The 10,839-nt window shown below is 49.7% G+C and overlaps 1 protein-coding gene across 9 annotated transcripts in view; it reads right to left on the bottom strand.

Annotated features, from left to right (window-relative positions):
- Nucleotides 1-919: 919 nt before the first annotated feature.
- The window catches only part of LOC128090095 (excitatory amino acid transporter 4-like), a 28,090-nt gene continuing 18,170 nt past the window's right edge, over nucleotides 920-10,839 (bottom strand). For 3 of the 9 annotated variants that reach the window (XM_052702127.1, XM_052702129.1, XM_052702128.1), the window contains exons 7-11: nucleotides 10,120-10,460; nucleotides 7,713-7,946; nucleotides 6,617-6,811; nucleotides 6,059-6,193; nucleotides 4,772-5,186 (exon numbers count right to left, since the gene is read on the bottom strand). In XM_052702127.1, coding sequence (XP_052558087.1) covers nucleotides 4,988-5,186; nucleotides 6,059-6,193; nucleotides 6,617-6,811; nucleotides 7,713-7,946; nucleotides 10,120-10,460 — 1,104 coding nt within the window. In that variant the 3' untranslated portion in view covers nucleotides 4,772-4,987. Of the gene's footprint in view, nucleotides 2,533-2,953; nucleotides 3,212-3,631; nucleotides 5,187-6,058; nucleotides 6,194-6,616; nucleotides 6,812-7,712; nucleotides 7,947-10,082; nucleotides 10,461-10,839 lie in introns of those variants that run through there. The other 6 variants (XR_008210808.1, XR_008210807.1, XM_052702126.1 and 3 more) reach the window with 6 other exon arrangements.

The following is a 10,839-nucleotide window of genomic DNA, read 5'->3' as shown; positions in this document are numbered from 1 at the left end:
TGTGCATTGAGTTTGCCCGGATGATCTCTGATCAGATCCACTTCCACCACAGGGAAGCCTTCCATCCCCCAGACTCTCTTATCATAGAATCATAGAATCACCAAGGTTGGGAAGGACCTGAGGATCGCCCAGTCCAACCGTCCACCGATCACCAATAGCTCTCAAATATCTCCAGCATCTGGGATTCTCGAGGGGCAGCCTTAGCAATAAAGACTGAAGCAGAGGTGTTCAGGTCCCCCCCCCTCGGTGTCCTCCCTGACCACGGCGCCCACCTCATTCATCAGCAGCCACACATTTTCCCCAGTCTTCCTTTTGCTGTGGCTGTGCTTTACAAAAGCCTTTCTTTGCTGTGACCTCTCTCGCCAGATGCAATTCTACGTGGGCCTTCGACCTGCTTGCGCCATCCCTGCATGCCCTGACAGTGTTCCTATATCCTCCCCTACAGCCAGGCCCCTTTCCCACATTCCATAGACTTTCTTCTTCCATTTGGGATGCTGGGGCTCGTTATGGAGCAGAAAGAAGGGTTCTCAAAGGGAGAAGGAGCTGAGCATTGCTCAATTACCGTGCCACTAATGCAGCATTTCTGGGAGAAATATAAATTCATTCTTGTTAAGCCCCAGAATCCTTTGGGTAGATTTCCAGGCAGAAGTTTTGTGCCTGTGTGCGATGCACAGCACACGCAGCAAGTAAGCCAGCCCTGTGCTGCTGTGCCATAGCAGACATACGCAGAAGGCAGCATCAAAGGAAAAGCTTTGGGGAAAGACCTTGTAAAAATCTGAATTGAGCTCTTGACCTGTAGCACAGAGACGTGCAGATAAGGCCGTGTAACACGCAATGCTGAACGCGGCATCCCTGACTTTGTGGGGTCACGGCTCTGAGGGAAAAGAGTGGGGGGGGAAAAAAGGTCATGGAGGAGCACTGTGGAAAAAGATTCCCTTTATTTTTCAAATCTGCAAACTATCTTTATTGACACTGAAACTCACAGCATGGAAAGAAAGGCCTTGGGAATTAACACAAAGTGCCCGAATGCGACGACGACGCTGCAGCAGTGAGTTCCAGTTCCCGCCTTCACCCCTGCGGAGAGCAAAAGATTTCGTGATTCCGGATTCCATGGGCAGATCCGGCTCCTGAAGGAACACAGCTACCATGTGCTGAGCGCGATCCGCGGCCCGCTGTGTGAAAACCTCTGTTCCATGTCTTTGCTCTCCTAAATTCCCTTTGAAGGGATGTGTCCTGATCCAAGAGCTCCTCGTGGCTGTGTGCATCGAGCAGCTCCCTGTTTCAGCCCAAACATTGCCCACCCAATCATCAGGGATAAATTATTTGCCACGAGAAGAAACTCACTGTGTTTCTGCAACTAGAAGCAGCAGTACTGCAGTAAAGAAAAGACCGCACGCGTTCCCAAATAGCTGATGACTTAAAAAGACAGCTGATAAAATGATTTCATGTTTTCAGTTGCGCAGTTCTGAAGGCTGAGTTGGTACGAGGTCAGAGTTTGAGCTTGGAAGGAGTACAAACACTTCTGTATTCCTGGCTGAGCACTTGAAAGCTTGCCTCCTTGCAAAGCTGCACAGCGTGGGGACCCGAGACCTTGGGATGTACGCACCGGGAGCAGCCACAGCCCACAGTCAGCACAATTAGCTCCCTCCTAATAAACCTTGCTTTAGAAGACTCATTACTGTAATGTAAAACAGTTTCTGTTGTTTTAGAGATGGGAGCAGTTTTGCAAATCACACTGGGTGTCAAAATTAAGGATGCAACCTCACAGAGTGAGGGTTCAGCATTGCCTGTCCTTGGATCAGCAGCAGAATGATTGTGTGTGTGTTTGTACGTGTGCACCCCATTCACAGGCACACACACACCTGCATGTAGATATTTGTGCATATATAAGCAAATTCCTGACCATACTGCTTGGGCATTGTAAACAAATGGATGATGCTGATCATAGATTGGTCCACAACATGGGTGGACACCACAGCAAAAAAATATTCTGAAACTCCCCACAGCAAACTGGCTTGCAAGATTGGAAAAGGAGCCATCTACTCATCTGTGCTCGTTAATCTTTTGTTGAAGGCAAGAAATCACACGGCAAGGCTTGGGGCATGCTGCCTGGTGGGAACAAGTGAGATGATGCCAATGCAATGCAGTATGAGAGCCCTTTGTGACAGGCTTACATCTGCTAACAGCAACTGAAAACAGGTCAGAGTCCTGCTGAGTTCAGAGAAGTTACCATAAGGATCCTTTCTGATAGCTTTTGGAAACAATCAGCAGAGCCTCTGCAGTACCTCTAAACCAGAAAGCATGTGCATATATTACAAAGCCAGAAGGGACACTCATGATCAACTCGTCTGCCTCTCTGCACAACCCACGCCGTAGGGCTTCCCAGAATTAATTCCGTTTGAGCTAGAGTCCAATCCAACCATCTCTCCTTGTCTTCCAATTCATCCCTTGGTTTGCCCTTTATATATATATATACAAGAAGTCTCTTCAGGAGTAGAATTCAATGCTTTCTTGAGAAGTTGGACAAATAATCTGCAAAAAAAAAAGAAAAGCAAGATGTGATTCAATAAGGATAAATAGAAATTACTGTTTTTAGGTAACAGTCAGTAATGAACTGCACAAACAGGCTGGGAAATTACTGGCTAGCAGCAGCTCTACTTAAAATGGAGTAGGAATTATCGTGGACCATCAGCGGGGTGGAGGCAATGCTGTCACGCTGCTGTGAAATCATCATGCTGTTGGATTTTGTAAGGTCTGTTCTTTCTGCTGGTTTGGACTCACGTCAGCTGAGCCGTGTCAGTGCTACGCCAGTGCTCTTAGCTCACTGTAGATGCAAGCTAACGCACCTTAGAACTCTTAGGATAAGATCCAGCCTTCAGATACAGCCATCTCATCAAAGCTCAGGTCTAACCTCGCTAGGATACCTGATGGATTTAAGATAAGCTGAGCAGACCTGAATTTGTTGCAGCTGTGAGCGGTTCCCCTGAGCAGCGTGCTGTTACCCGTGCTAAGCTGAAGCCAAGGTCTCTATCTCAGTGTGCATGAAATGTTCTTTCCTCTGTGCTAATAGATCTTCAGTTGGATCGTTCTGCCCAGCTGTCCTCAATCCACTTGGAGAAAGGTGTGGAACAGAGAGGGAAAAGTCCAGAGGATGGGACTGTGAGTAATTTTTACCTGAGAGGGCATACTGAAAGAACTGCCTCTGTTTAGTCTAGAAAGGAGAGGAGCAGACATCATAATTATATTCATGCAAAGGGGAGGATAACGATTTCTTATCCCACTCACCAAGTCAGGATGAGAGACAACGTTCCTACACTGTGACAAGGAGAGGGTTATGTCAGGGGGGAGAAAACGCACTGGGGCGTATGACCTGGAGATCAGCATTGCTCAGAGAGGTCTGTTGGGATTGCTTGCATTCCTGCCTGGGGTCTGGGGGTCTTTTCCTGTCCAATTTTCCATAAGTCTTATAAAAGACTGGTTTTCTTCCCAATATATTCTGAAAACCATAGAAACTGCTGTAAGTAGAAACAGCATTGCAGCCAAGTTTTTGGGCAGCTGGATTTCAGCTTTTGGATTTTGCTGCCTTTCAGCATTTCAGACATTCCCAGATGATGCACTTCTGTCATTGTACCTGCAGCTGTACTCCCAGAATTGCTGCCCAAGGAGCTGCTCGGATGTTCAGAACATTTGCAATCCTTTACTTGAATGTGGAGAGTAACAAACAGTGCTGCACACCACGTGTTCCAGCCTTCTGCCTGGAGGGCTCAGTTTTGCCTCAAAAATTGGACTCCAAAATCAAAGCTTATAAAAATCTGTGAAAAACAGACCGTCCCTTTTCTCTTGTTTTAGCAGCAAATGCTGCAGGCACAGTCCGACCTGCTTTGATAGCACAATTTAAGCATACTTTAAGTGTGAGAAAAGCCCAAGACAGCAGCATTCTCCCTGCGACACTGCAGCATGGATGAAGGTGATAAATGCAAGAAGAGCACAGGACAGCTCTGTGATTTTGTCCCTGCCTCTGAGCTGAGAAACAGCTGGCACAGAGCAGCCCTGGCACGCAGGCAGCTCCAGCTGCTTGGGGAGGCACTGCTCTTAAGCTTTGCAATTCCCCTTCTGCTTTCACTAAGAGAAGAGATCTTTAGAAGGAAACAAAGTGAACTGTTCGGCAGAGCTTGGCTGACAGGAGAACTGGTCCAAAGGCTGGACAGTGGATCCCTTCCATTATTTGTTTGCTACTTTCATAATTCACTGCTTCCATGAATGGAAAGCCATTCCGACCTCTGTGCTGCCAACCAGCACAGCCCTGTCCCTATTCTTTGGTCCCATCTTCTTTTGAGAGATAGAAGACCTCAGTACCCACAGCCAGAAGGATTGCCAGAGGGGTGAGGAGACCTCAGGAGGCATCGGTGGTGTCACTGTGCCAACGCTGGCAGTGCACACAAGGAGAACACTGGTTTTTCACAAGCACTGGCCACTGAAGAGTCGAAGTGGAGCCCTGGTGCCCACCAGAGGTCTCAAAGCTGCCAAAATCTTGAAGGGAAGCCACTGACCAAGTGAAGGCTTTGCTACTCTGCATCTGCAGGATTAGCAATAGTTATTGTGCCAATGTCCTGGTGCCAGTCCGCAGGAAGGGTGTCACCAGCCCACCTTGTCCATTAACTATGCTTCGACTTCAGCTCATAACAGAGAGAGCTCCTGGTCCAGCTCATCCACTGCGCCTTATTTACTCAGGTCTAGCTCTTGAACTCCAGGAAGAATGATTAAACCAGGCTTTCATGGAACAAAAGTTTCTTTGCCATTTAATTTTCTCCTCTTTAAAGTCAGTCAGAAAGAGATGGGGAATAAAAGGGATCAGGGGAGACTGCATGTGGGGGAGAACAGTGTAGATGTTGGAAAGTCTGTCGTGTTCTGTCCTCCTCTCTGGCCCCCAAGACTTCTGCTTCAAGTCTTGGCTTTATACAGCATGAGTGTGTAATGCTGCCTGACTTCACAGCGCTGTCTCCCTGCTGGGGTGCCTGAGGCTGTTGCTGTGTGTGCAGACCTGCAGGCAGGGCTGCTCTTTCTCCTCTATCCCAGAATTACCGAGTTCGCATTCCTGCGCATCCAGCTCCTGCCGGGAGAGATGCTCCACAATGCCAGCACCCAGAGAGTCCCCCAGGACGTTGGTGGTCGTTCTAAGGCGGTCTCTGAAAAATTAGAGAGAAAAGTGGTATGCAACTTCTTGTATCAGCTAAGGGCATGAAGAACATTTCAAGAAAACCTGATATATAAGCCTGAATATTGAAAACCTGTCATCAGTCCAGCAAACCAAAATATCCTGCAGCATTTACAACAGCAGGTAGGATTTTCCAGCCAGTTCTGATCTTATGCACCTCTCCCAGAATGAATGGAAGTGTTGGACCAGACTGTTTCCCACTGTTCAGCTGTGGCTGGGAGCAGACTTGGGCTGCTTTGGCTACAGACCAGCAATACACAAGACAGAAGAACAGAGGAAACACTGCTGGTGTATTTTTCTTGTTTAAGAAGACAGAACATTCTTCAATCTCTTTCCTGAGGATGCTCCTGTGAAACCACTTGTCCCAGATTTTAAAAGGGAGAGAAGTGGAACTGTGTGGCTGGTTAGATGCTCAGGTTCGTCCAGCCAGTCCCTTCCATCCCATCCCATCCCATCCCATCCCATCCCATCCCATCCCATCCCATCCCATCCCATCCCATCCCATCCCACTGTCCTTGTTTGGTAGCACAGAGCCACTGTCACTCAGCAGTGTGAATTTTTGTGTTACTGACACAACCTGTCCCTGTTGATCTGGAGATCATTTCCAATTGTTATCTAGTAAGATAAAGCAAATTAAGGACATGCTGCTTGGTCACCAAGCTGATCTGTAAGTGAATTCTGATGCATTGGGTCACTGAAGTATATGGTGAAGATGAATGAACAGAGAGGGCTTCTGTGCAAAGGCCTCCTGATACAGATCACGGAGCCTGCTTGTAGCACAGACATTGGGAGTGCAGACACAGGGAGCACAGGGCAGGGCATGCTGCTGGGCAGAGAACTCACAGGAACCAGTCCACAGCGATGATCAGCGTAATGTCTTCAGTTGGCAGCCCCACCGACGTCAGCACTATGACCATGGTCACCAGCCCTGCCTGGGGAATGCCTGCAGCACCAATGCTGGCTGCCGTGGCAGTGATGCTGGAGGGAAAGCAAAGCACATCTCTCAGCAGAAGGAAGAATACAGGCAGTCACATTTGCAGAAGCATCAGGAAGAGGCTCAGCACATTTTCTACAAACCATCTTGGCAGCCTTTCTGCCCCGTCACAGAGAAGGAAAGTGACACGTGGGGCATCAGACTGAGCCCGGCACGTCCTGCCAGCGCCAGGCACAGCAGAGTGCACACAGCAGCTCTGCCCAAGGGTTGGCCCCAAATTGGGAATGCAATAAGGTCTCGGGGGTCTCGAAGACATGGCACTCAAGCCCTATTAGCTTCCATTCCTGAAAGTTTCCCCTTCCTTTCCATTCAGAGGAACCTAAAGCTCAGGCAAGCCAACAAAACAGGCTTACCCAAGGGCTGGCTATGGGATCCCTCCCAAACCCCCTAGACCTTTCAAAAGTCACCTTATTGTGATGATCTGCCCAAAGTCGAGTTCGTAGTTGTTGACTTGTGCAATGAAGATGGCAGCGAGGGCCTCGTACAGAGCGGTGCCATCCATGTTAATGGTGGCTCCCACGGGCAGAACAAACCTCGTGATGCGCCTGTCCACGCCGTTGTTTTCTTCCAGGCACCTGAAGGTGATGGGCAGAGTCGCTGAGCTAAAAGGGATTTAGAAAACACCACAAATCAGGTATGTGCTGGCTGTGCCAGGGGGACCAAACTGCTGCCTGGGTTGTCACCTTACCCACCTGTTTCTCACCCTGCCATGTGAGCCAGAGGCCAGATGCTGCTAGGAGAAAGAACAGTCTAAGCAAGGGTTCCTCAGTATGGTGCACGCTGCATTGCCCGCTCAGACACGGCTTTCCTCAGGGGGGTGGGCAGGGGCTGTGTGGTGCTGGTGGTGCTGGTGTAACACCAAAAGAAGAGGATTTGGGGGATTCTGGGTGCACAGAATGGAGCCTCAAGACCAAAACTTCTTTTCCAGCTCTTAAAAAGCTCGTGTCCTTTCCCCTCCCCAACTCAGTACATAAGAAAAGAATACATGAGGGTATCTTTTGTGTTTCAGCATGAAAATGAATGTAGGAGAAACTGATGCAACAGCACCCCACAATCCACTGCTTTGGTGTGTGAGTGACTGAGGACACTCCTGGCAGTTTGACACCAGCTGGGCACAAGGCAAAAAAGAAGTGTGCAAATGTTTGTGAGCATATATATGTGGAGGTGTGAGCACGGGAAATAATGCTGGGATTCAGTGGGGTTTGATTTGTGTCCTGAGCTGAGTGTTTCAGGGCTGCAAGCACAGTCACCACCATGTTTGTGAGGACTGCTGGTTGTGAGCCGATGGGTAGAGAGGAGCCCACTATGAGGTCTCCTGGGCAGGGAACTGGGAATCTTTCTGCTCTGAAATGAGTTGCCTGGACCAACGCAAAATGCTGTTAGTGCCTGAAATGGTGAGACCTGAGAGCTGCACTGAGGGCAACCAAAGCACTGAGCAGCAGCCCCGGAATATCCACACCACCTCCAACCTCACTTCTCCCCGAGGCGACGCAGCCACTGTACCTTGAGGAGGTGCCCAGGGCTGTGATGAGGGCCTGCAGAAGCCCTGCAATGAATACCCAGGGGTTCCTGTGGGTGACGATGAAGTAGAGCAGCGGCAGGATGCAGAGGGCGTGAATGAGGAGCCCGACGATGACGGTGAGGGTGTACATCCCCAGCTGGCCCCCCATCACCGCCAGGTCATCCATCTCCAGGATTTTGCCAGCAATTAGAAACATGATCCCAACTGGGGCGTACCTGTGGATGAAACACACGGACAGAGCTCAGAACTGATATCCCATCTCCACACCTGCTTCAGTGCATGCTTTCTGGGCACATCTCCATAAGCCAGCACACCAGGAGCCTGCTGGTTGGTGGGCTGTACTGCTGGTTTCTTTTCTGGCAATGTGGAGAGATCTCCGAGTCAAAAACCAGCTGAGTGCACAGCTTGGGCACTGGTAGAGGCTTCTTCCTCCTTCCAGGTTCCTATCTCTCTCCTCAACATTGCTTGTGGCATTGCTGGGGGTTATAAGGAGCCCTCACGGTCCCTTCCTTTCCTAGCAGAGCTTGGGCTGAGGGGATCTTTTTCACTGAGAGGCACAGTTACAGAAATAAGAAGGAAATGGGAGTAAAAGCAAGTGTCCTGTGTGCCTAGCAATATGCCTTGTTATCTTTAGAGGTTCTCGTGCAGGGAAGAGGAGCATACAGAGCACCCACAGCTGGTGTGCTGAGGACTGGGACAACAATCTGTGAAGGCAGTGGTTTATGTGCAACCTCTTTTTGAGGCATGCTGCTACCCTTCCCATTTCTTCTAGCTTTTTCTCCCAACAGTGCATCTCATGAGCAGCAGAGGCTCCATGGGAAGGAAGCCACAACACAGGCAAGGGAATTATCATGGGCACCGAACTAAAGAAATAATTGGACCGAAGGAAATCCCAGCTCCGTGGCCACCCCTCTCAGGGGTTGGCCTCTTACAGCTCAGGAGCTCACATGCAACTCATGCACAAAGCTCAGAGGTCCACATGCCAAACTCCAACTTAGCCTGGGAGGTTTGGAAAAGTTTCAGGAAAGGATTTCACAGATATTTCATTTCCTCTGACCTTTTTCTTGGAAGACATTCTTGGCTGCAGGTTGTGACCAGATCTCCCCAGGACAAAGCAGCTCCTGGGAGATGCTCTGCAGGCTGTGGCTCCAGGAAGGCTTGCTGGGGGGACAGTCCTGCCTCCTGCACCAGCAGTGTTTTGGTGAGGCAGGGGACGTCTTCAAACATTACCTAATGTATTTGCACAGGCCATTTCCTGAGCATAACCAACGTCCAACCCATCAGCATTCTGCCTGTTGAGGTAGTTGAAGGTAGCTTCAAATGGTCTCTGAGAATAAAGAGTGTGCAGGTCCTCTTCTTCCACTCTGCTCTCCCTTCCTTTGCCCTTGAGCAACTCTTATCCCCCCTCAGGAAAGCAAGGCCCCAGATTCTGGCTCATTCATGGAGGAAAAGATGCCAGAGGGGCTGGGGCTCCCAGGCAGTGCATGGCTCTGCTATGAGCTCAAGGTTGCTCTTGCCCCGTATCTCTGTCTGTGTAAGGCCATATCCTGTGCCTAGGATGTTTCTCTCCAATACAAGACTGCCACTGGGACACCAGGGAAAGAAAGCTGGAGTGACTGAGAATGGGGGAGAAGATGTGGAGCTGACAGATCCTTCCCTGTCAGGCATTTCCACATGTTCTGCCAATCCCATATCTCTCCGACAACAAGCTCCCGTTCAGAGCTTGAGCCACAGACAGGTAAGGAGCTTAACATAACAAGATTTGGTAAAATCCTGCTTACTAAGAAGACTTTTTGCAGCAATGCCTTCCTTGTCTGGACCGTGTAGTGCAGGCATAAGAAGCAACAAGGAGCTGAGATCTGGAGGAGGTGGGATCTGGGAGACCTCCAGCTGAAAGGTAGCAACTTGGAGTTGATCCTGTCAACCCAGCTCAGCTTTCAGAGCCAAGGCATGAGAGTGCTGCCCCGAGGGGCAGGAAACTGGCAGTAGTGACTGTGATTCAGCTAGCTCAGGCTCCTGGAACACAGCTGGAAGGAAAGCTTTCTGTGGGAAAGCCTCATGCCCTACGCCTGCTGGTAAGGCTAAGAGATCTTCCACTTCAGCTTTCTGGTCTTCCAAGGATGTTTCCAGCAGCCTCGGGGAAAGCAAGTCCTGGTGTACCTGATATTTCTAAGGTGGAAACAAAACAAACAAACAAAGAACAACAGGAAATGAAATGTGAACAAATATCCCATCCGGACTTTTCCCTCCAGCCTGATGGAGAGCTGGAGGAGAGCTGTGCCCATCTACTTTTCCTATGCACGTCATCCTTAAAGCTACTCCATTTCTCATCAGGTCAGCGGAAACTGCACCTGCAGACCTCCTGCTCCAACCGGCCGTGCTCCTCACCAGATGATAATGGCCACCAGCCTCATGATGGCTTCGTTGAGGCAGTTAAAGAACTCCCGCAGGGCCCGTCCCTTCTGCTTCATGCTGCCGATCACCAAACCGAAGCACATGGAGAACACTACCAGCCCCAGCGCGTTCACCCCATTGGCAGAGCCCGGGATGGGAATGACTTCTTCAAAGCTCAGCACCTCGGAGATGGTCCCCAGGGCCTGCGTGACATTCTCCAGGATGCCGGTGGAGTTCTCAGGCGCAGGGAGCTGAGTGGGTGCCACGCTTGCTGTGAGATTGCTGCTGTGAAGGACGGTCCTGGTGAAGACTCGGGTGCTGTACTGCGTCTTGTACTGAAATGACAGAGACTTCAGGTGACTCCAGGCCCTCGCTCAGGAGCTCAGGACAACATGCCGGGCTGTCGAATCTCTGCCCAAAGGACAGAGAGAACTGCAAGCCCTCAATGACCTCAGTGGGACACTTGCCATGCTTGCTCTCGAACTCCCAGTTTTAATGCTTTGGCTGAAAAGTTCACAGAGCCTAAGGTCAAAAGAGAGCACTGGAGCATCTAGAGAACTGCATCCACATGCCACCTCCTGACTCATCTATGCCCAAAACATCCTTTTTTTTTTTTTTAATGTCAATTTCAAAAGACAGAGTTCCATTCTGTCCTAAATAGTTTGTTTCAATGTTGAAATCTGCATAAAATTCTCCATTTGAACTCTTGCTTTC

The sequence above is a fragment of the Tympanuchus pallidicinctus genome, unplaced genomic scaffold, assembly GCF_026119805.1.
Source record: "Tympanuchus pallidicinctus isolate F22 unplaced genomic scaffold, pur_lepc_1.0 scaffold43, whole genome shotgun sequence".
In the NCBI taxonomy this organism is placed as follows: domain Eukaryota; kingdom Metazoa; phylum Chordata; class Aves; order Galliformes; family Phasianidae; genus Tympanuchus; species Tympanuchus pallidicinctus.
Note: the sequence above shows the minus strand (reverse complement) of the source record. Positions and strands in the feature narration are given on the sequence as shown.